The sequence below is a fragment of the Protopterus annectens genome, chromosome 6.part0 (assembly GCF_019279795.1).
Source record: "Protopterus annectens isolate FY-2018-M chromosome 6.part0, PAN1.0, whole genome shotgun sequence".
NCBI lineage: Eukaryota > Metazoa > Chordata > Ceratodontiformes > Protopteridae > Protopterus > Protopterus annectens.
In genome coordinates, this window is record NC_056737.1 from 1,940,331,350 (window position 1) to 1,940,353,630 (window position 22,281).

Sequence of the window (22,281 nt, forward strand, 5' to 3'; positions counted from 1 at the left end):
TAATGGTGTCTGTGTATTAAACTTTTGATCTAAGTTTGTCCTCTCAGAGCTTTATTGCTTGACCTTTTTGTTGGGCTGGACTTGGAATTCTTATAGGTTCATACTAGGCTATCTGCCCAAGGGCATTTACAAGCCTAGCCTAGAGTTTTGTGGCTTTCGCCACCCCTTTATTTTGAAGAAAACTATGCCCATAATTTTACTGTGCCTCTGTCAAGCAGTGACACTGAGGTAATCCCTGGGGTATATCTGCGATCTCCCATCCATTGGTCAAGATTTCTCTTGAACAAGGCCAGTGAGGTGCTCTGCCTCACATGTACCGGGATTTTGTTCCACAGCATAGGGAGTCTCTGGGTGATGAATCTGTCCCTCCAGCACGTCCTATTAATAACCGTGTCAAGGTTTAAGTCTCCCGCCCTTGTAGTTCTGAGGGATCTAGATTTTTTGAGGTGAAGCATGTTCATCAATTCTGGGTTTGACATGGCCTTGTATGTCAGGCACAGGTCACCTCTGAGCAATCGGTAAGCGACTGAATAGAGCTGCAGTTCTTTCAGTCGGGCAGCATAAGACATTTTTGAGACCCTTTATCCTTTTGGTGAGGAACTTTTGGGGCCTTTCCAGCTGCTGCAGGTGTCGGATCAGATACATTCCGAATAGGGCATTGTACTCAATCATTGGTCTGATGAGTGATGAGTACAGGGGGACGATGACCTCCCTTGATCTAGATGTGAATCCCTTCATGATCAGGTGGGCAATGTAGAAGGTCTTCCTAATTACTTTAGCAACGTGAGTGTCAAACGATAGGTTACTGTCAACCTGGGTCCCCAGATCCCTGATCACTTCTTCTGTGCTCAGTGGATTGCCACCTATATGGTAGCTAGGGGTAACCTTGTTTTTCCCGAAGGGTATGACTATGCATTTCTTGGCGTTTAACTTTAGGCCATGGCTCTGGCACCAGTTATCCGCTTCTGTGAGACCCTTCTGGAGGATATCTGTGTCAGATGTGTTTTCGACTATGGCCAGTTTGCAGTCATCTGCAAACTTTGTCAGCCATAACCCTCCTGTATTTGCTTGTACTTCAGAAAAGTAGATGCCGAACAAGAGTGGGCCCAGGACTGAGCCCTGTGGGACACCACTTGTGACGGGCTTTGAGTCTGACATGGCGCCAGCAACTCTGACCCTGTGGGTTCTGTCACTTAGCCAGTTTGCAACCCATCTTGTGATGTATGGGTTTACATTTAAGCTGATGAGTTTTTCAATGATACCTGAGTGGGGTATTGTGTCGAAAGCCTTTGCCAGGTCGAGGTAGGCTGTATGGACTGCCTTTCCCTCATCAATGGCCTTGGTGACTGTTTCGAAAAAGTCAACCAAGTTTAAAAGGCATGATCTGCCTATGACAAAGCCAAACTGGATTGGATCCAAAGTCTGCAAGTTCCCTATGTCTTTATTTATGAGTTCCATTATGATCCTCTCCATGGCCTTGCAGATCAGGCTTGTCAAGCTGATGGGACGGTAATTTCCAGGGTCGGTGGAGGCACCGCCTTTGTGAAGTGGGACCACAGTTGCCGTGCGCCACTCCTTGGGCACGTATCCTAAGGTGAGGCTAAGATTAAACAGCTGTCCTAACTGCGGGTTTAATTCCTCGTTGAGTTCGTGGAGCACACAGCCAGGGACACCATCCGGTCCCATGGATGCTGTGTTTTTCGCCTTGGAGAGAGCAGTTCTCACCTGGGCGTTAGAGATGTTTGGGGGGCTACAATCCTCTGGTATAGATATCTCTCCTTTTGGGGGGTGGGGGGTGGGTTTGCACTGAACCTGTCAGCCAGTATGTTGGCAATGTCTGTAGGTTCAGTAATTTTCACATCATTTTGAACTAATTCTGAGCATATCTGGGAGTTTCCTCCCAGGTTTCTAACATAGCTAAAGAAGGCCTTATGATTGTCTTTTGAGTCCTTAGCGATTTTTCTCTCAAAATTTGCCTTGGATGATTTTATGAGAGCTCTTAGTTTTTTACTTATAATGATCAGAGGTGTCTTACCTTTTAAGGATTTTGCTCTATCTTGTAGTAGCTTCCTCCTTTTGTTGTAGAGCTTGTTTATGGCTGGGGTCCACCAGGCTGGACGCTTGCCTTTGGTACAAAGAGTCTTTGTTTTGTTTGGGATTGCCTGATCCATGCAGTCCTGTAGGTGCTGGTAGAAGGCATTTGTAAGTGATTCAGCGGCTTGAGTAATGTTTGCTGGCTCGGTGGCCTTAAAGGTGACCACACTAGTCTTTAGAAGTGTAAAGTCGGCTTTTGAGAAGTTCTTCACTGTGGTCTTTTTTATCTCAGGTGGGGGTGGGATGAGGACCTCCAGTGAGATTAGTTTATGATCTGATCTCACCAGTGAGGGGTATACTTCCGGTGTTGAACATTGTGATCCCATGTTCGTGATGATGAGATCAAGTATGTTTTCACCTCTTGTGGGGATGGTGACTAGTTGTTCCATGGCATTTGAGTTTATGAACTCCAGGAACCTTTGGGCTAGAGTGTTTGGGCTTGAGTAGTGATCCCAGTCTATATTAGGGTAGCTGAAGTCACCTAGTATGATGGTGTTTGGAGATACATTTATCCCCTCCAGTGTTTTCAGGAAAGCTATGTGAGGTTCCTGAGTTTGAGAGGGTGGCCTGTAACATGCTAGAAATTGCAGTGCAGTCTTGCCTATGGTTAATTGCACCTGGATGGTCTCCGATGCATCGTGCGTTGCCACCAACCTTGAGGTGTGGGTGTCCTTGATGAATATTGACACCCCCCCTCCTTTCTTGGTGTTGTCCGGATTTTGGGGCCGGAACGCATGATAGGAGGTAAAACCTGATAGTGCTGGGGTGCTCTCAGGAGCCTTGAACCAGGTTTCAGTCACAGCACAGACATCGATGTTCTCCATACTGAGAAGGGCCTCGAGTGCGTGCATCTTGAGGTTGAGACTTCGGGCATTGAGCAGCATTACCCTTAGTTTTTTTCCTTTTTTGTGTTCTAGGGTGGTAGGTTTAGAATTTGAGCCTTGCCTAAAAAAGGCACTATGGGGGTGGCAAGAGCCTTTGGCAATATCCGGAAGCCCAGTGGTGACAGGTGCAAGCCGTCCCTTGCGAAGCAGCGTGGCTTGTCCAGCATGTCATCCCAGGCAGACAGACATTGGATCCCCTTTGAATGACACCAGAGTTTAAGCCAATTATTAAAGCTGATCATATTATCTCTGTATTGTGGCATCATTATTGGTGAAGGTAGGATACTGCTCAAGGTCAGGGTCATACCTGCCTGGGCTACATAATCAGAGAGCTCCTCAATGTCTCTTTTCATGTAGTCCAAGGAGGTACGTCTCAGGTCGTTTACACCAGCGTGGACAATGACAGAGTCGTACTTATACCTGCTGTTGAGAGACCTGAGTGCTTGCGTTATGTGGCGGATTCTAGCGCCCGACAGGCAGCTTACTGTGACCTTCTCCTTACTCAATCTGGTGAGCGGGATGTCAGTGTGTCTGACTATGGAGTCACCAATGACGAGTGTGTCTGGCATTGTGTTTGGCCTTAAGGGCTGTGACTGTTTGGCACACTGACTGTGTGGTCTATGTGTTACCTGTGTTGTGTCCTGAGGTGGTAGTTGTTTGGGTGTCTGCTTTGGTGGCCTCTGCTGTTTTGGTAGATTTTTGATCAGAGCCTCCGAGTATGTCTTTGTGTGTTTATGTGTATGATTTGAAGTTGTGATAGTACTATGTGAGACTGGGTATGTGGTGTGTGTGGTTACCTTCTCCTCCTGTCTGGTCTTGCCAGTCCTATGTCGAGAGAGCTCAGTTCTTGGTGAACTTTTAGCCCACTTGGTAGTTATTTTGATTTACCAGTGGTCAGGGAATAAGCCAGGCTGCCAAACTGAGGGTCTGCAATTGGGAATGCATGAATTCTCCTTCCCTCTGGGTCTGGAGGGTTGGGGTCTGAGGGAGATGACATGGTGGCAGTGAGGACAGGCTGCGCAGCAGTGGGTACCAGTACTGGCAAGGCCAGTCTGGAGCAATCAGAATTGTCCTTGTTTTTTCCTCCCTTATTTTAAGCAGCACCCTGGTAATCAGAAGTAGTGGGGGGAATGCATAGACCGAGAGGTTGACCCAGGGGAACGATAGGGCATTCACTTTCCAGGCCATGCAGTGAGGCTCCCTGGTGCAGAACTTGCTGAGCTGATGGTTGGAGTGGGAAGCAAAGAGGTCGACCTTCAGGGTGCCCCATTTCTGAGTTATTAGGGTGAATGTTCTTTGGTCTAACTGCCACTAGTGTGGGTCCAGAAGACTTCTGCTTAAGCTGTCTGCCAGAGAGTTTAGAGAGCATGGCAGGAATTGTGCTAACAGGTGTAGTTGCATGGCTGAGGCTGTGCACCAAAGGCTCATGGCCAGCCTGCATAGAGGGTAGGAGTGAGCCCCTCCCTGCTTGTTGATATACCACATCACAGTGGTGTTGTCTGTTTTGATCAGGAGAGCCCCTGGGGAGAGAAGGGGCCTGAAAGCTGTCAAATTTGTGCTGGACAGCTAACATCTCTTTTGGTTGATGTGCAAATGTATTTGCTGTTGCTCCATTGGCCCTGTATGCACCTGCTGTCTAGGTGTGCACCCCAGGCATAGTCTGATGCATCTGTGGTGAGGGGTGTTGAGAAAGGTAGTCCCTTGTTGTGGGAGCATGCTGTTGCTCACCAAAGAAAATGTTTCTTTAGGCAAGGTATCATTGATACAAGAGTTTCCAGGTCTTGAGAGTGTTGACACCAGAGGCTTTTTAGGTACCACTGAAGTTTCCTCATATGCAGTCTGGCATGTGGAATGAGTAGAATGCAAGATGCCATGAACCTAGAGCTTGCAAGATTTCCATTGCAGGAAACTGGGGTCTGGTGGCTAGTAGAGAGAAGTAGGCTGTCAGGTAATTTGCTTTTCTGGTGTAAGGAATGCCAACTGGAATGCTGTGTCCAGGCTTGCTCCCAGGAATATAATCCTTTGCATGGGTACTAGTTTGGATTTCTTTTCGTTGATAGTGTACCCTAGGGAGGTCAGTAGCGGCTTCAGTAGCGACTTTACAAAGACCAGGTGCTTGATCAGCTTTTCCCGACTGTCTGCCTGAATTAGGCAGTTGTCTAAGTATGGGTAAATTTGTATATTTCTTTGTCTGCAAAAGGCAATGGCGGGAGCCAGGCATTTTGTGAAAACTCTGGGAGCAGTAGATAAGCCAAAGGGAAGCGCAGAAAACTGAAATGAACAGATCCTGCCCAGAAACATAGATATTTCCTGCATAATTAACTGATAGCAATGTGGAGGTAGGCCTCTTTTAGGTCTAGGGTGGCTAGCCAAACATTCTTGGAGAGCATAGGTAGTAGTTGCTGGAGGGTGAGCATTTTGAATTAAGGTCTTAAGGACAAATGACTGACATGCCTTGTAATTTTGTTCCTTGCCTAAACAAAATACACACTGGTCGTGAGTGTCCTTGTGTGGAATCTGTCTTCTACAAGCACACTTGCCCTTCCTTGAAGTCATGAAAGCTGGAATACAGTTAAACCCCACAATAAATAATAAGAAAGGTAACTTATCTGTAAATGGGCAGTCAAATGTTAGCAAACAAGCAAAAACACCTCTAGCTGGCGATTGGACATCTGACAATCACTGCGGCAGGAAAGTTCTGAGTTGGGTACGTGCAGATGTCACATGTATAGCAGACATCTATTTATGGCACACACATGAAACATCGCACGTACCCCCCTTCCAAAGACTTTGGTATACTGGCCGGATGTATGGTGCTGCAGGCAGCCACCTCCCAACAGTAATGAATACTGCAACATGAGAATAGAAGGACATCATAAACTATCAAGTTCAATTAATGTCCCACAAGCACCAATCACTGGACAATGACAAGAAAATGTACCAAAAAACTACATCTTGAGTAAATAATACTCATTTGATGTCGGTCATACAAAGATTTTTCTTTCCTTCCAAGGAGGCAGTTTTTTCTGCAGGTTAAGTCATTGTGTGAATGCATTTTACTCTTCAGTAAGGGGCTGGGGTGTTGTTGAGAGGAATGACGACATTGTAAGATTTCTGCACATCAGCAGTCTGGTGATATATGTGCAACTGTGGTTAAGCAGAAACAAAAATGCTGGACAATGGTAACAGACAGCATTATTACTCAAATGGCTACAACTAAAACAACATTCCACTATGCAAAGAAATCAGGTGTACCGTAACAGGTACAAGCATGCAAAATCTGAAGGTAATGCTACTCAATGCTAGAAGTCTAAACCTCAAAATGCACTCTCTCTCTCGAGGAACTCCTAAAAATGGAGAACATCGATATCTGTGCAGTAACTGAGACCTGGTTCAAGGCTCCAGAGAGCACCCCTGCAATACCAGGCTACAACTCTTACCACAGTTTTTGGCCACCAAACCAGGATCGAAACACTAAAGGTGGAGGAGTGTCCATATTCACCAAGGATATTCACACCACCAGGTTAGTTGCCTAACACAATGCGTCTGAAATTCTCCAGGTGCAACTAACACTAGGTAAGACTGCAATCCAAATTGTAGCTTGCTACACATACCCCACCATGCTCCAAGATTCTCATTACACCTTTCTAAACATACTGGAAAATATTAATATACAACCAAACACCCCAGTACTAGGTGATTTCAATTACCCTGCCATTAACTGGGAAAAGTACTCGTGTACCAACACCTTTGCACAACTGTTCTTGGAATTCATAAATTCCACTGCCCTGGATCAACTAATCCATAGTCCCACCAGGGGCTCCAATATCCTAGACCCGGTCATTACCAACATGGGAAATTAATGCTCCACACCTATAGTCAGCCCCTCGTTGGTCAGGTCAGACAATAAGCTAATCACCCTTAACATCCACATCCCACCCCCCAGTAAGGAAACTGGCATAAAAAAACTTCTCCAAAGCCAACTTCATGCTACTCAAGTCAGAAGTTACAAACTTCATGATACTCATGCAGACGTGAACTGAAAGTTTGACTGCTGAGTCCTACACTAAGACATTGTACGAGCACATCCACTCATGCATGAATCATGCCATCCCAAATAGAACCAAGACGCTCTCCTCCAAAAAAAGGAAGCCAATCTGGCGGTCCCCTGCTATAAACAAACATTACAACAAAAGGAAGAAACTGTTGCAGAAAAGAGGAAAATCCCAGGATGCAAAAAACTCCCTTACCAGCCTCAGTAAGAAGCTGAGATCCCTCATAAAATCCTCCAAAGCTAGTTACAAAAATAAAATTGCCAACGATTCCAAAGACAACCAAAAGGCATTCTATAACTATGTCAAGAATCTAAATGGCAATGCTCAGATCTGCTCTGAGCTACAACAGAATGGCATTAAATATACTGATCCTGAGAATATTGCCAATATCCTGGCAAATCGATTCAGTACCGAAAGATTGCCAAATTCCCGTAATAACGGCCACACAGGTAAAAAAAAACACTCTCCAAAGCTAAGAATACAGCATCCATGGGACCAGATGACATCCTGGGCTGTGTACTACATGAACTACAAAATGAACTGGCACCTCACCCAAGTGTCATGTTTAATCATACCCTCACCTCAGGCTTCATGCCCACTGAGTGGTACACAGCTACAGTTATCCCACTCCACAAGGGGGGATCCACCTTGGATGCCGGGAACTTCCGCCACATCAGTCTGACGAGCCTGATCCACAAGGACATGGAACGTATTATCACGGAACTTATAAACAAAGACATTGGCAACCTTAAAACATGGACCCCACCCAGTTTGGGTTTGTCAGGGGCCGATCTTGTCTCCTGAACCTGACTGACTTCTTTGAATCCATCTCCAGAGCCGGAGATGAGGGTAAGGCAGTCCACACAGCCTATCTGGACCTCGCCAAGGCCTTTGACACCATCCCCCACTCTGGAATCATAGATAAACTTACTAAGCTGGGCATTAATCCCTATGTCACTCGATGGGTTGCCAACTGGCTTACTGACAGAACCTACACTGTAAAAGTAGCTGACTCCAAATCCAGCTCCAGACAAGTGGAGTATCTCAGAGTTCAGCCCTGGGACCTCTCTTGTTTGGCATCTACTTCTCTGAAGTATAGTCCAGCACTAAGGGACTCTGGCTAACAAAGTTCGCAGATGACTGCAAACTGGGAGCCATTATTGAATCCCCAAATGATGTGGATACTCTACAAAAGGGCCTTAATGCTTGGTGCCAGAGCCATGGGCTCAAGCTCAATGCCAAGGAAATGTATAGTTATACTCTTTGGGAAAAAAACATGTACCCGTGAATTACCACATAGGTGGCAGTACACTAAACACCAAAAGTGTGATGAGACTTAGGGACACAGGTGGACAGTGGTCTCACCTTCAATAACCACATCACCACAACAGTCAGGAAATCCTATGTGGCACACCTCATCACCAAGGGCTTTTCATCCAGAAAAAAAGAGGAGGTAATTGTCCCACTGTACTCATCCCTCATTAGACCCATTATAGAATACAGCGCCCCATTTGGTATGTACCTCTCAAGACATCTGCAACAACTGGAAAGGCCGCAGAAATACCTTACTAAAAGAATCACAGGCCTAAAGCAGATGCCCTATGCTGACCGCCTTAAAAAACACCAGCTATACTCTGTCGCATATCGTCTACTCAGAGGAGATCTCTGCTTAACATACAAGGCCATGTCAAACCTAGAGCTGTTGACATGCTACACAAAGAAATCCCTCAGAGCCACACACTCCAGGGATCTAAACCTTGTCATCACTGACCCAGAGACTCCCCAGACTCTGGAACAGACTGCCCATACATGATGTCAAGCAGAGCGCCTCTTTGGTCCTCTTCAAAAGGAACCTTGATGATTGGATGGGAGAAAGGAAATTCACCCCAGGGATCACATCAGTCGCCCTGCTAGACAGGGGTCCAGGGAAGTAAATATTGTGGGAAGAAATATCCTGGGAATTGTTATGGCTGGGCTTGTATAGGCCCTAGGGCCGATAGCCTAGTACCAACCTAAGAAGCTTACTTCTGGTAAGTTGTATCCTGGTTTTCAGCGTGATGCTGCTCTCTATGGTCATAATTGTTTTACTTGGTCACAGAAGCATACCATACACGTCTGTAGCACTTACAACTATTTTAGTGACTTCTTCCTCCACAAAGTATACAAAACAAGACTAGGAAAACTTGTTCTGAATAAAAAACTAAAACACTATACACAATGTAATATCTGTAATTAATTGAGGACATATGGGTTGTGCAGTATTTAGGCACTTGTGCTTTTGTTAGACCATGCAGGCTTTACCTTCACAGTCTAACTTTGAGACTTAATACTAAATATTACATAACCCCCCCACACACACACACACACCCATGATTAACTATTGCCTAATTATCAAATTAAGCTGCATTGCATAATAAGTGCCAGAAATGTCAGTTGATGCCAGTGCTTAGAACATGCTATCTTCATACATAAAGCGTGACATATGTCAGAGTAGGTCGTTTTTTTTTCCTACAGCCTAAAGTGATACTTAAAGAATGCCCCCACTCAATGCTTAAGCAGCCAGCCCTTTATAACACCACAGGGTGAAGTGCCAATGTAGTTCAGTCAAATACTTAAAATGTATTTCTTACTTTTGCTGTGAACATCAAAAGTATTTTGGTAGGTATAAACAGAACTGCCACAAGCAGTATTATTAATTCATATTATATAATGCCCAAAATTGTTGGTTTGCTTAACTGCATAAGAGATGCCTTCCTCACTGCAATTCCATAAATGTAATCAGCACAGGACAAACACAAAATATGTCCACCCGACCCGTCTTCCTCAGAGGATTTTATGAACCAAGATCATGACGGAATTCCACCAACACACTCACAAACTGCTATAATCATTAATCCTTATAAACAGGTGTTAAATCATACTCTAAAAATATAGTTTTATATTCCCAGGCATGCATATTGGTACTGATTTCCTATCAATTATGCCTTTGCACCACATCCCTCCACTGTTGACCACTGTTAATTGCAAATCTATAAAAACATAAAAAAATACATCTGACGTACAATTAAAAATTTCAAAGTATTAAACTTTGATGCTTTTAATGGGCATCCAGACTGCTCAGCTTTTCAAATTTCTTGGAGTTACAATTTCTTAAAATGGATAAAACACAGTATGGATATTAACTCAAGCTTTAATCTGAACATCACCTCAGAATACTATACTGAAAGTCTGTCAAAAAAAAAAAAAACAACAAGCGAGCATACAGAGCACTCGGAACAAAGACATGAGAACTATATGCTGCTCAGCAAATACTAGACCTACCATGTTTTGTAAGTTATCCTGCTAAACAGGGCAAATAATTGATCTGAAAAGCAAAAACTGACAAGAAGGTTACTCTGGTATATCAACATTCTCTCTGCAAGAATAGTAAAATAACACTTTTGTAGAGAAAAATAAAGACGTTACAAAAAATATAATAGCCTATAACTGGAAAATGTGCAAAATGATGCATTAACATCCAGTAACCAAGAATTTTGGGACTGTATTTACAATGTCCAGATTCCTTTACATGTACAGCCCCCAACATCCCCCAGAAAGTGTACATTTCTATATGGTACTAGAAATGAAAAAAAAAACTACTGAAATTACAGGCTTAACTGAAAAGCACACTTGGGTAACCATGCTTTCTGGAAAAAAAAATGCCATAAATCTGTAACTGTAAACTATAACAAATGGGTAAGTTTAAAAAATCTACAATTCGCTGCACAAACTAATAGTATATGCCATGGTATACCTAACTTATGCCTGACTACACCAAAACATACAAAACGGAGGTAATCAAGGTAGCTTCAGTGAAGTACGGGGAAGCTAGAAGAACCCCTTTTTTAAATAATTTTTTATCCATTCCTCCATTGTCTGCTATCCATCAGCCCTCCACAAGCAATAAGCCTATTTAGTCACTACAGGGGGAGAGCCAATTGCTGAGGCCATCATTCAGGCAGCTGTCAGCAGGTTTTCTGTTCAGGGATCTAGATCTACCCTTTGGTGGCTGCATGGTAATAACCTCTCCATGTGTACAAGTGTTCTCACCCTCATGCTAATAGATGCCATACTGGCTTGGTAGGCCATGGATGTGTCACCTGCAAGCCTTCGGCTAACTGCATATGGTAAGAAAAAACACCCTCAAAGTAGTCAAGCTGACATTTGCCACTCCCTTCTACTTTCCACTTCCCAGCTCTTCAACAACCCAAGCAGCTCACTGAATTCTGTTCATCTCTGTCACAGTCAGGATTTTAGCCATCTATGCCACAGCACCAAATAAATAAAGGAATTGCATGATGACAGACATGAAGCAAGAGAAACCCAAAATATGTACAGTTTACCAACACTTATTTAACAACATATGTACAGTTTACCAACACTTAAATAACATTCCTCTGGGTAAATTCAGGTTTCTAAGAATGTCTTCTGGAATCTTGTCAGCACAAGAAAGTTTTTTTTAAAGAGAAGTAGCTGAAATAGTTAGGGCTAGATGGCACAATCAGTACAAATGGTGATCTTCTAATTTGTTAAGAGGACAGGAAAATAATTTGCAATTTAAGCTTCTAAACACATTAAGGCAAACAGACTTGAACATGAACGAAAATTAGAAGTTATGTACTCACCATAACGTTCCATCTGAGTAGGTGTATTCATTTGTCTGCAACCTGTGGGTCTTGGATCCGATATCGGATCCGAACCGGCATGGTTTACCAGCTATGGATCCGAGCTCTCAGCTCCTCCCCTCACCCATAATGCCCTGCTCTCCCTACATGACCTCAGATCGAGTTTGCCAACAGCATGAACACCCTGAAAAGGGTAACACATATTATGCAGGAAACTGAGGGGGATAGGAGGGCGGGATGGTTGCAGACAAATGAATACACCTACTCAGATGGAACATTATGGTGAGTACATAACTTCTAAATCTGAAGTAGGAGATTCATCTGTCTGCAACCTGTGGGACAGAGTCCCCAGCTACCTGAATCTTGGGCGGCCATCATGGAAGGATATTCCGGAGCCAAAGGATGCTCTACCCCTAGATGTAAGATCCAACTTGTAGTGGGAAATAAAGGTATGAGATGAAGCCCAAGTGGCTGCTGCACAAATATCATCTAGAGGAATCCTAGCCTTAAAGGCAGCCGAGGTAGAGACTGACCGGGTTGAATGGGCATGTACACCCTCCGGTGCGGGCCTTCCAGAAGCTTGATAAGCCAATAAGATGCACTGTGAAATCCAGCGAGATATTGAGACTTTAGAAATTGGCTTGCCCAAATTAAATTTAGCAAAGGAAATAAACAACTGGTCGGATTGCCTATGACCAGCCGTCCTGTTTAGATAAAATCTAAGTTGCCTGTGAACATCTAAGGAATGAAGCTTGTATTCACCCTTGTTTTGATATTTAGGAAAGAAAACAGGGAGGTTAATGGATTGATTAATGTTTGCTTCAGAAGCTACCTTAGGAAGAAAGGATGGGTTGGTCCTGAGGTATACACGGTCCGGATGAAAGACCAAGTAAGGAGGTTTGGCTGATAATGCTTGAAGTTCTGAGACTCTCTTAGCCGAGGTAATGGCTACTAAAAAGGCCGTCTTGAAAGATAAAAATTTCAGATCTACCGTAGCCGCCGGTTCGAAGGGGGGAGTGGTCAAGGCCTGGAGGACCAAAGAAAGATCCCAAGGAGGAACCACATGCTTTACCGGGGGCCTGAGAAGGAAAGTACCTTTTAGGAAAATCTTACACAATTTGGCAGACATCAGTGGACATATGATAATGAGAAATTGCCGCAAGTTGTACTTTGACCATGGAACTGCTGGCACCATCATTAAAAAGAGTGGTTAAGAAGTCAAGCACCAGAGGAAGGGGAACTGTGAAGGGGTATAGGCCTTGCCGCTCCGCCCACAAGGAGAACCGTTTCCACTTACTGAGGTAGACTTTCCTAGTGGATGGTTTATGAGCCGCCACCAGGATGGCCTTAACAGGGGACGAAATACCGGGAGTCCTGATCAGGAGTGGAACTGGAGCAGCCAAGCAGTCAGCTTCAGGTTGTCCAGATTCGGGGGTGATAAGCGGGATAGATGAGATATCAGATCCGGAATGGGATCTAGAATCCAAGGAGGATTCACTGAGTGAGACCTTAGGAAAGGGAACCAGATCTGTCGAGGCCAAAATGGAGCAATGAGAATCATTCTGCACCCCAACCGAGAGGCTTTCTGAAGAACTTGGAGCATCAGAGGCAAGGGGGGATAAGCATAAAGAAGACCGGGTGGCCAAGCATGCACCAGAGCGTCTCTTGGGGTACCTCCGGGAGGAGGTATTAGAGCGAAAAAACTGTCGCACTTGGTGTTTGAGGGAGACGCAAAAAGATCGCAACAAGGAGTTCCCCACTGTGCGAAGATGCTTTCCGCTACCTGAGTATTGAGAGACCACTCGTAAGGGGTGAGAATGGTGCGACTGAGTTTGTCCGCCAGGATGTTGGACCGACCCGGAATATGCGTTGCTATGAGAAAGCGGTTGGTGGAGATTGCCCATTCCCACACTTTCATGGCTTCTCGACAAAGGGGGTAAGACCTGGTTCCTCCTTGTTTGTTGATATACCAGACAACAGACATGTTGTCCGATTGAATCGCAATTGTTCCCAAGGGAAGAAAGGCCTGAAGTGCTAGCAACGCTAAGAGCACTGCTCTCATCTCTAGAACGTTGATATGCAGTAAGGTCTCTGAATCATTCCACGTGCCTTGGACCGTCCGGCCTGCAAAATGCCCCCCCACCCGAGGCGGGAGGCGTCCGTGGTCACCGTGGCGAGAGGGGGAGAAGCACAAAAGGGGCGGCCTCCGTGGAGATCTGGAGAGTGTAGCCACCACAGGAGGGACCACTTGCAAGCCTTGCTGATCGCAATGGGATGATGCATAGGAAGAGCAAGATACGACCACTGAACTAGGAGTGTCCATTGAAGGATGCGCATATTGAATCTGGCGAGAGGAAGAAGCGCTATTGCTGCCGCCATGGACCCTAGGGCCCTCAGGACCAACTCCGCCGGAACTGAGCTTGCGTGGAGAATGGCCCGCACCTGGAGCTGCAGATTTTGAATTCTGTCCGCAGTGAGGAAGGCTCTTAATCTCCTCGTGTCTAACCTGGCACCTATAAAATCTATGAACTGCGTGGGTGCTAGGTTGGATTTTTCTGTGTATATTGTGATGCCCAGACGGGGAGCAAGATGGAGAAAGGAGTCTCGTGCCAATAGTAGTAGATGCCTCGTTGGGGCGGTGAGAAGCCAGTCGTCCAGGTAGGGAAAGACCTGCACCCCCTGAAGCCTCAGGTGGGCCGCTACCACTGCTAATACTTTGGTGAACACCCTGGGGGCTGTGGTGAGACCAAAGGGAAGGACCCAGAATTGGTAGTGACTGGCTCCCAGCCGGAAGCGGAGAAACCTCCTGGAGCGCCTGTCCATTAGTATATGGTAGTACGCATCCTTGAGGTCTATGGAGCACATCCAGTGATTTTCTCCCAGAAGGGGGAGAATAGACTGCAACGTAACCATCCGGAATTTCTCTTTGGGGACTGTCAGGTTCAAGAGTGAAAGGTCTAAAATTGGTCTTAGATCCCCGTCTTTTTTGGCACTAAAAAGAACCTGGAGTAGAACCCTGATCCGATCTGGTCTGGGGGGACGGGCTGGATGGCTCTTTTCTTTAGCAGACGGCCAATTTCTGCCAAAGTGGCCTCCCACTGACCGGGTGGAACGTCGGGGAGGGACTTCAATTTTGGCATGTGACGAAACGGGATACGGTATCCTCTGGATATGATTTGGAGGACCCAGCGGTCTGTTGTTATGGACTCCCATGTCGCTAGGTGCTCCGAAAAACGTCCCCCGACTGCCTTCAGAGTGGAGCAGTCGGGCAACCCTTCAGGGCTGCTGCGCGGGCCATTCAGAGAAGGGTTCTCTGGACCCGAAGTTCCTGGGAGCCCCTCTGCCCCTGGGGCGGCGTCCTCCCTGTCCTCCTCTGCCACGGAAGGACTGGTTGTCCGGAGCGGGCTGGGATTGCTGCGACTTCCGGAACCACATCTTCTTCTGGCCCTTTTGGTTCCTAGAATAGGGCCTCTGGGGCACAGAGAAGCGGATTCCGACGGCAGACAGCGTCTTCCCATCCTTTTCGCTCTGGGTCAAGGTATCGCAAACAGATTTGCCAAAGAGGGCAGAACCATCAAGGGCGTCGCAAATGACGCCTTGAAGGGCTCCGTGAAATCGCAATGACGGAGCCAGGCCTGACGTCTAGTAACTAGGCCTGCCCCTGCGGCTCTAGCGGCACCTTCCGTAGCGTGGGACAGTAACCGCATAGAGGTATTAGTGACGGACCTAAGAGTGGCCATGCGGGTGGAGTGCAATGCTTTGTCCTCCTCCGACATGGACTCTGGGGGGATGCAGCGTATTCTTTAATAAGATCGCGCTGCATCCTAATCACATGTGCCAGGTAGTTCAGCGCTCTTACTGAAAAGGTCGCCGAACTAAACATCCGCTTCCCCAAGCGGTCCATCATCCGAGACTCCTTGCTCAAGGGATGGACTGAGGGACTCTCCTGAGCAAGTTCCCTCTTGGTGGCAGCCGCCGTCAACATGGCATCTACCGGAGGCCCCTTACTCCAATGGGCACGGTCAGCCGGGGGACTGAGAATACGGTCGGGCCTTTTTGGGATTGGCTCCACGGTGTCCGGTTCCTTCCACTCCTTGGTGGTAATGAGGTCCACCAGGGGGTCGGCAGGAGGGGACACCCAAGAGGTAGACGGGCCCGCTTCAAATGCCTCCAAGAACACGGACTCGTCCGAGGAAGACTTGGGGGCAGACCACCCCCCCCTTATGCGGAGCATTTCCATGATGTCTCCAAATGAGACATCCTCAGGGGTGATCTTGGGAGCCTTCCCTTCCTCCAAGTCCGTGTCTTCTGTGAGAGACTGGGAGTCAATGTGCCTCCTTTTGCACGTATGTTTGCGGGGGCATCCTCCGGGGCTGTCAGAGGACTCCTCGCAAACAGTGACCTGTACCAAAGGAACAACTTGGGGCAAAGGAGCGGGCTGTCCCAAGGGCCGGATGGTGGAAGCCTGACCCAGTGCAGATGGAGCGCGGGACGGAGCAGATGCAAGTGCCGGGGGTCCGGAGACCCTCAACAGGGCCCTCTCCACTACATCAAACGCCGAAGGGGAGCTGACCTCGACCAAAGGATCCGACAATCGGCTCCCCCTCGGATCCGAGGAGTGGATCGGAGCCGGCGCGAAGCGCCGGATCCGAGGGACAGTGCACTCCGACACAGACGGCGCCGAAGGAGCACTGATCCCCGGATCCGGCTCGGATCCAGGCTCCGAGAGGTCGGATCCGGCACTCGAGGGCAGGGTCGGATCCGGCACAGTACTATCGGCGCCGACCCACCCCGCTCGGCTGCTCGGCTCCAACTGCTCGAACCCGGTAGCGGGTCGGAGAAGGAGCAATAGGTTTAAAGAAAGGGTCGAGCTCCCCAGAGGGGGAGGAGGCAAGAGCACTCCCATCTGCATCTGGGCCTGGATGAACCTTCTCATCATCCGGTCCAGATCAGCGTCTGATAAGCTATAGGTCGATCTCAACGAGGCTACCGAGGTAGGCCTTGAGTGCCTCCTGGATAGCCTCGACGGAGATCGGGTCTCCTCCTCCTCAGGTCCCGGTGAAAAGCACACGGGTGACCGGAGCCGAGGAGGGGGAGAACCAGCAGACAAGGAGGCCGGAGGAGAAGCCCGCTTGGCAGGTGGGGCCGAAACAGAGGTCTCGGCCCGCCGCTTATGGTGCTTCTCCCTCCGGTCCTTCTTTCTAGCTTCCCTCTCCTCCGAACCACTACAGGGAGGTTGAGTCCCAGGAGGAGGAGGGGGAGCCAGAGAGGAGGTAACCGTAGACACGGTTACCCCCGAAGGAGCGGAGGTCGGAGCCGAGTCCGGGGGCAAAAGTCCCACCAGGACCAGCTTAGACCTCCGCTCCTTCAATGCCCTGGGGTTGAACCCTGCACAAATGGAACATCCAGAAGTGAGGTGTTCAACCCCAAGATCGACGACGAGTGTGGCCATCAGCAGGGGAAAGCTTATGGCCACACTCGGAGCACTTCGAAAAAACAGCCTTAGGTTGTTCTGACATCCTAAGAGCTTAGAATTTACTTAAACTAAAGGTAAAAAGTAAACTAAACACACAACAGGCCCAAACACACACTACGCTACCAGCGAGGGGAGGGAAACTAAGTAAAAATTATTAAATTAACTAAACAAGTTTAACTATCAAAAAGAGAGCCTAAACTTTCACTCAAACTTTCAAAAAAGTTAAATTTTAACACTAGAAACACTTTAGATAACCACTTAGCTGTAGAGCTCGAGAACACCAATCTGGTCACCAGCGTGGCAAACTAGATCTGGGGTCATGTAGGGAGAGCAGGGCATTATGGGTGAGGGGAGGAGCTGAGAGCTCAGATCCATAGCTGGTAAACCATGCCGGTTCGGATCCGATATTGGATCCAAGACCCACAGGTTGCAGACAAATGAATCTCCTACTTCAGATTACATTTTAGACCTTTGTATCAACTGTGAATTATACAAGATTCTCTCTCACCTCTGCAAGTCTCAAACTAGACTTTGATGAGGTCAAAGAAACTGCAAAACTGCAGAAGCTCCAAGTTATCAAGTGGTTCCTTAACACAGTATAACATCATTCCAAATTCAGTCCAGACTTGTCAGCTATAAACATGTCACATGGGAAGCTAGCCAATTTCTGTCTACACAGCAAGAAAGATGCTTTGAAATGCTAAAAACCATCACCGTGACAGTCTGAAATTGTATGGTGTGTCATAGCCACTTAGGCTTCAAGTGGATGTTAAACAACAGGGGTCTGGAGCACTCAAGCAAGAAAGCAGACTAACAGCATAAGAGTCAAGGGCTTTGACCTGTGAATAAAAAAATGTTTCATGACTATATACACATGGTAAGCTGTTTGCATAGCTATTAAAAATTGTAATAAATAAATAAATAAAACAGATTATAAACAGTAAAGGCTGAGAATAAAACAGCCAAATGAGCTCTTTATCCTTGTAAATACATGCTTCTTTGTATGTTATATGTTAAGACTTTGTAGATAGTGGCTGAAATGGTTTTGTACCAGCCACCCGGTTAAACAAACAAAAATGCACTCGTATTACATATTGTCACTACCTAGAAATGTGTCAAAGTGAGATCTAAGACAGTGGGATTATTAGACAGCCCTTCAGTACAGAAGATGCGTTTTTGCATTTGGTGTTATCTCATGCATGGGTCCCCACAAATTATCTACGGTATTATTATTATTCTCATTAGGAGTAATACATAATTATAGACTATGGGATAGGCAAGGTCAATCTGACACTAAATGGCATAGATTAATTCAAGCACCAAAGGTGAAACAATAAGGCTTAAAATGTTCCATAAGGCCAGGTAGCCTAATATTTACCTATAAAGAACCACTAAGCACACATACCTTTTTCCAAGGGTGACTAAAAGAAAGAATGGTATGGTTAAGTGATTTGGTCAGCAGCACAGTACACAGGCAGAGACTATAAGAATCAAACATAGAAATACAAGAAACTTATGGTCTTAGCTTTCTGCGTTATAATGCCAGGAAATAGTCTAATACCTCACAGAGTCAAATATGACAAAGTCTATAATCACAAAAATGTTAATGTTTTACTGACAGCTACAGCAAAAGACAGATGTTTCAACTTTCTACTAATTGATGAAACTCTGACATTATCCAGAAAATTATGTAAATTGTAATATCATGCTACAAACTGAGTTATTATATATTAAAATAATTTAGTTGACACAGCCACAGAATCTGTGCAAACTGGGCAAAACAGAGCAGCAGTTTGTATAAGTAATAACATTGTAACTAAAAAAATGAGAGCTCCTCTATAAATCCATGCATACCCCTTATCTCCAATGATTAACATTTGGAAACTTGTGATTAATAGGGTATGTAAAATACTGCACGATAATTAGAGGAATCAATCAGAGGAGGTTAAAAAGGATTGGGAAGAGACATTGGATAAGCAATTCACAACGAAACAATGGGAGGATATATGTATGGCTTCTAAATATGGAACAAAGTCTAGAAGATTTAGGATTTTTGCTTGGATGTGTTTACATGGATATTTTTATAACTCAAGCAAACTCCAAAGAATTCTTCCTCAGGTAGGCTGCAAATGTTGGGAGATGTGATGGGGAAGAAAGAGGTAATTGGGAACATATTTTTGGGAATGTAATGAGTTGGAAGACTTAACAGAAATACTGGGTGAGCAAATTGGTGCAACTACGGAAATGATTTTTTGAGCTATGATACAGCATCAAGATTGCTTAGACATAACAAGGCGCTGCTGAGTTTAATTCTGTTGACTGCCAAAAAGCAATTACTAGAAAGTGGAAATCAAAGTCAAAAACAACTGTACTATAAGTAGTGAATATAGTAACAGAGATAAAAGCAACTGGAGTGAGATCTTTAGAAAAGGGTAGGAGCAAATTTCATAGAAAAAAATGGGAATTGTGGGAACAATACACAGGAACGACATTTAAGGGAAAGCAGAAAATGAATGTGCTTTGTAATGTTTGAAAATGACTGGAGAGATTGTAAGTGATGTACAATATTTACAACTGAAAATAGACATTTATGGTTTGTTTTCATTTATATAAATGTAGGATTATTAAATGATCTCTTATTACATAGGCAAAGATATTTCTTGTTTAAAAACATTTTGGAAACTTGTGCTAGGATCTGCAAGTCCACGTACTGTACAATAATCATAAAACGCATGATTTTTTTTTCAGGGGTTGGGGACTTGATTATCATACATCATTTCAAAAGACTTCATAATGCACAACTCCACAAACATTCTTTCCTTTGTCTAATTCTAGAGTTTATTTTATGACATGCCAATGCCTTTTTAAATTATTCAGCTAAAGTAAGACAACAAACAAAGATCAAAGACCAACTAAAATGACATTGTCATGAAAAAATCTTAATACAACACAGAAAAAAGCAGCCATACATCACAAACACATTTGCTTTTTACTTTTTGTAATCATGCGGTCTCAATTAAATATTCAAGTTTCTTTTACTATGCTAAGAAAACACAAAAGATTTACTCAGGGTCATGTGATAGGCACATCAGACATAATGGAATTCAATTCAAGTTCTGAGACTCGGTCTCAGATTTTACTTTTCGTCATAACACCAATATAAACTATTAAGTTCCTTGCCCTCTGTGCTCCTATCATTCCCGGACATGGAAACGCAACTGAAGGCTTAAAGATTAGTAGGTGCATGCAATACTATACCAGCAGAAGCACCTAAACTACACCCATTGCTTGCACAAATTATGAATACAGCATCCTATCTATGGAAGACTGCTTTGTTGTACATACATAAATGCACAGTAAATCCAAAAAGCCCAAAGATGAAAGCAAAATGCACTATTTTGTCAAGTATCAAGATACAAAAACCAAACATATACTGCTGAGTTAAACAAGACCACTGTACAAACTGAGTAACAGCAACAACGTACTTTGCAGGATAAAATGGGATTTAATGCAAAGATTATACAGTTGCTCTTATCAAGCACAACTCCACGTAATATTTCAGTAAAATCACCAGGTTACAAAATGCCCATAGAATACTTAGATCATATACTGCCTGGAAAGAAACATGTACTAAAATATTTGTCTTAATCTAAGAACAGTGTTTGGGTGGATGCTAAATGTGCTTTCTTTCATTAGTGCTTAAAGCTTATGGTAATATATTATACTCAGAGTAATTTTAATGTGTCCTTTTACAGTGTTAAACTGTAATTTTAAATAAGCATCAGATGGTTATTTAGATAATTCAACCCATATTTGAAGCTATTCTGTGTATTTTTTTCACATAAAGCAGTAAAACAAGGGTTTAAAGCTCCTTGACGGCCAGCTAGTTCACTTCAAGAAATGTTACCAAGCTGTTATTTTAGGAGAAGCATGGTTATGCAAATAATGGGGTAAGGCTGAGGTATTACATCACTGCTTATAACCAAGCATACTACTAAATCCCCCCCACACACACACACACACACACACACATCCATGTAATATTCAGTTTCACTAGTAGTAATGACCACATAATGTGGAAAGGGGTAATAGACATTAACTTGTTTGATGTCACTGCTTTAGCATCATCATGGGCAATGCCACCACTCACAAACTAGTTAAGTTTACAGATTCATGATTAGTTACTACACATGCAGTCAGTCCTGAAGACAATTAAGGAGCCAAGCCCAAGTTCTCAATATCCCCAAAACACTGTTTGGTTAAGTGACTCGTTCAAGGTCACGCAGAAAATGAAGATTCAAACTCTGTACCCTTAGCACTGTAAGCAACTCATTAACGGGTCAGAGCCTTAATCCTCTCTACATTAACTGTGAACAAACTACTTGACGATCCACGAAGTGACAATCAGCTTTACCCAAACTTAATCCTAATATCATGTGGCGTATGTATAAAAAAGAGAGAGAAGTTCAGTTGACACAGGTGGTGCGCGTTTTCTTACCAAGCCATAATTTCTCCAAGATGCCAGCGCTTGGTTCAACTTTGTTAGGTAAGTAGCATGATGACCCAGGTAATGCACCTGTACGGTCTGTGCGTCAATGTAAGGCTCTAGATCCGAGAAGCCAAATGGTAGTGGAGGAAGAACATAACTCTCTGAATATTTATTCAGGGAGTCTAAAACTGCAAACAGTGAGGGCGAGCCACCGCTAGATAGAACAAAACAAAACAAGAAGCAACAGAAAATAGCAATTCTAATTAAATGTGGCATATTTGCTCCAAGTACTATGAGTCAAAAAGTCAGCCAACCTAGCAGTACAAACAATCTATTTCTTTGACCAGGAAGTTTCATTGTCACGTGGTGCGAGCTAGCGTCTGTGTTTTTAATTTGTATTTATTTATATATGGTCATTTGTCACATTTTCTTAAGAAATCGTTACCGGAGTATATTTGCATAAACCTATGAATTTATTGGACTATGTGCATTGTGAAACACGGATTATGAGCAGACATTTCTCTTTTCTGTGCTATTAGTTGGAGGCGTATTGTGACGGAGAACGCACAGCACTAGTAGGACGGGTTTGGAAAGGTTTTAAGTAACCAACGTCGGCTGG

General features: G+C 44.8%; 1 protein-coding gene across 1 annotated transcript in view; it reads right to left on the minus strand.

The window, feature by feature from the left end:
* Positions 1–22,028, minus strand: part of LOC122804999 (superoxide dismutase [Mn/Fe]-like) — a 326,230-nt gene extending 304,202 nt beyond the window's left edge. The window contains exon 1 of the mRNA XM_044075250.1: positions 21,672–22,028. Coding sequence (XP_043931185.1) covers positions 21,672–21,938 — 267 coding nt within the window. The 5' untranslated portion in view covers positions 21,939–22,028. The remainder of the gene's footprint in view (positions 1–21,671) is intronic.
* Between the last annotated feature and the right edge of the window lie 253 nt (positions 22,029–22,281).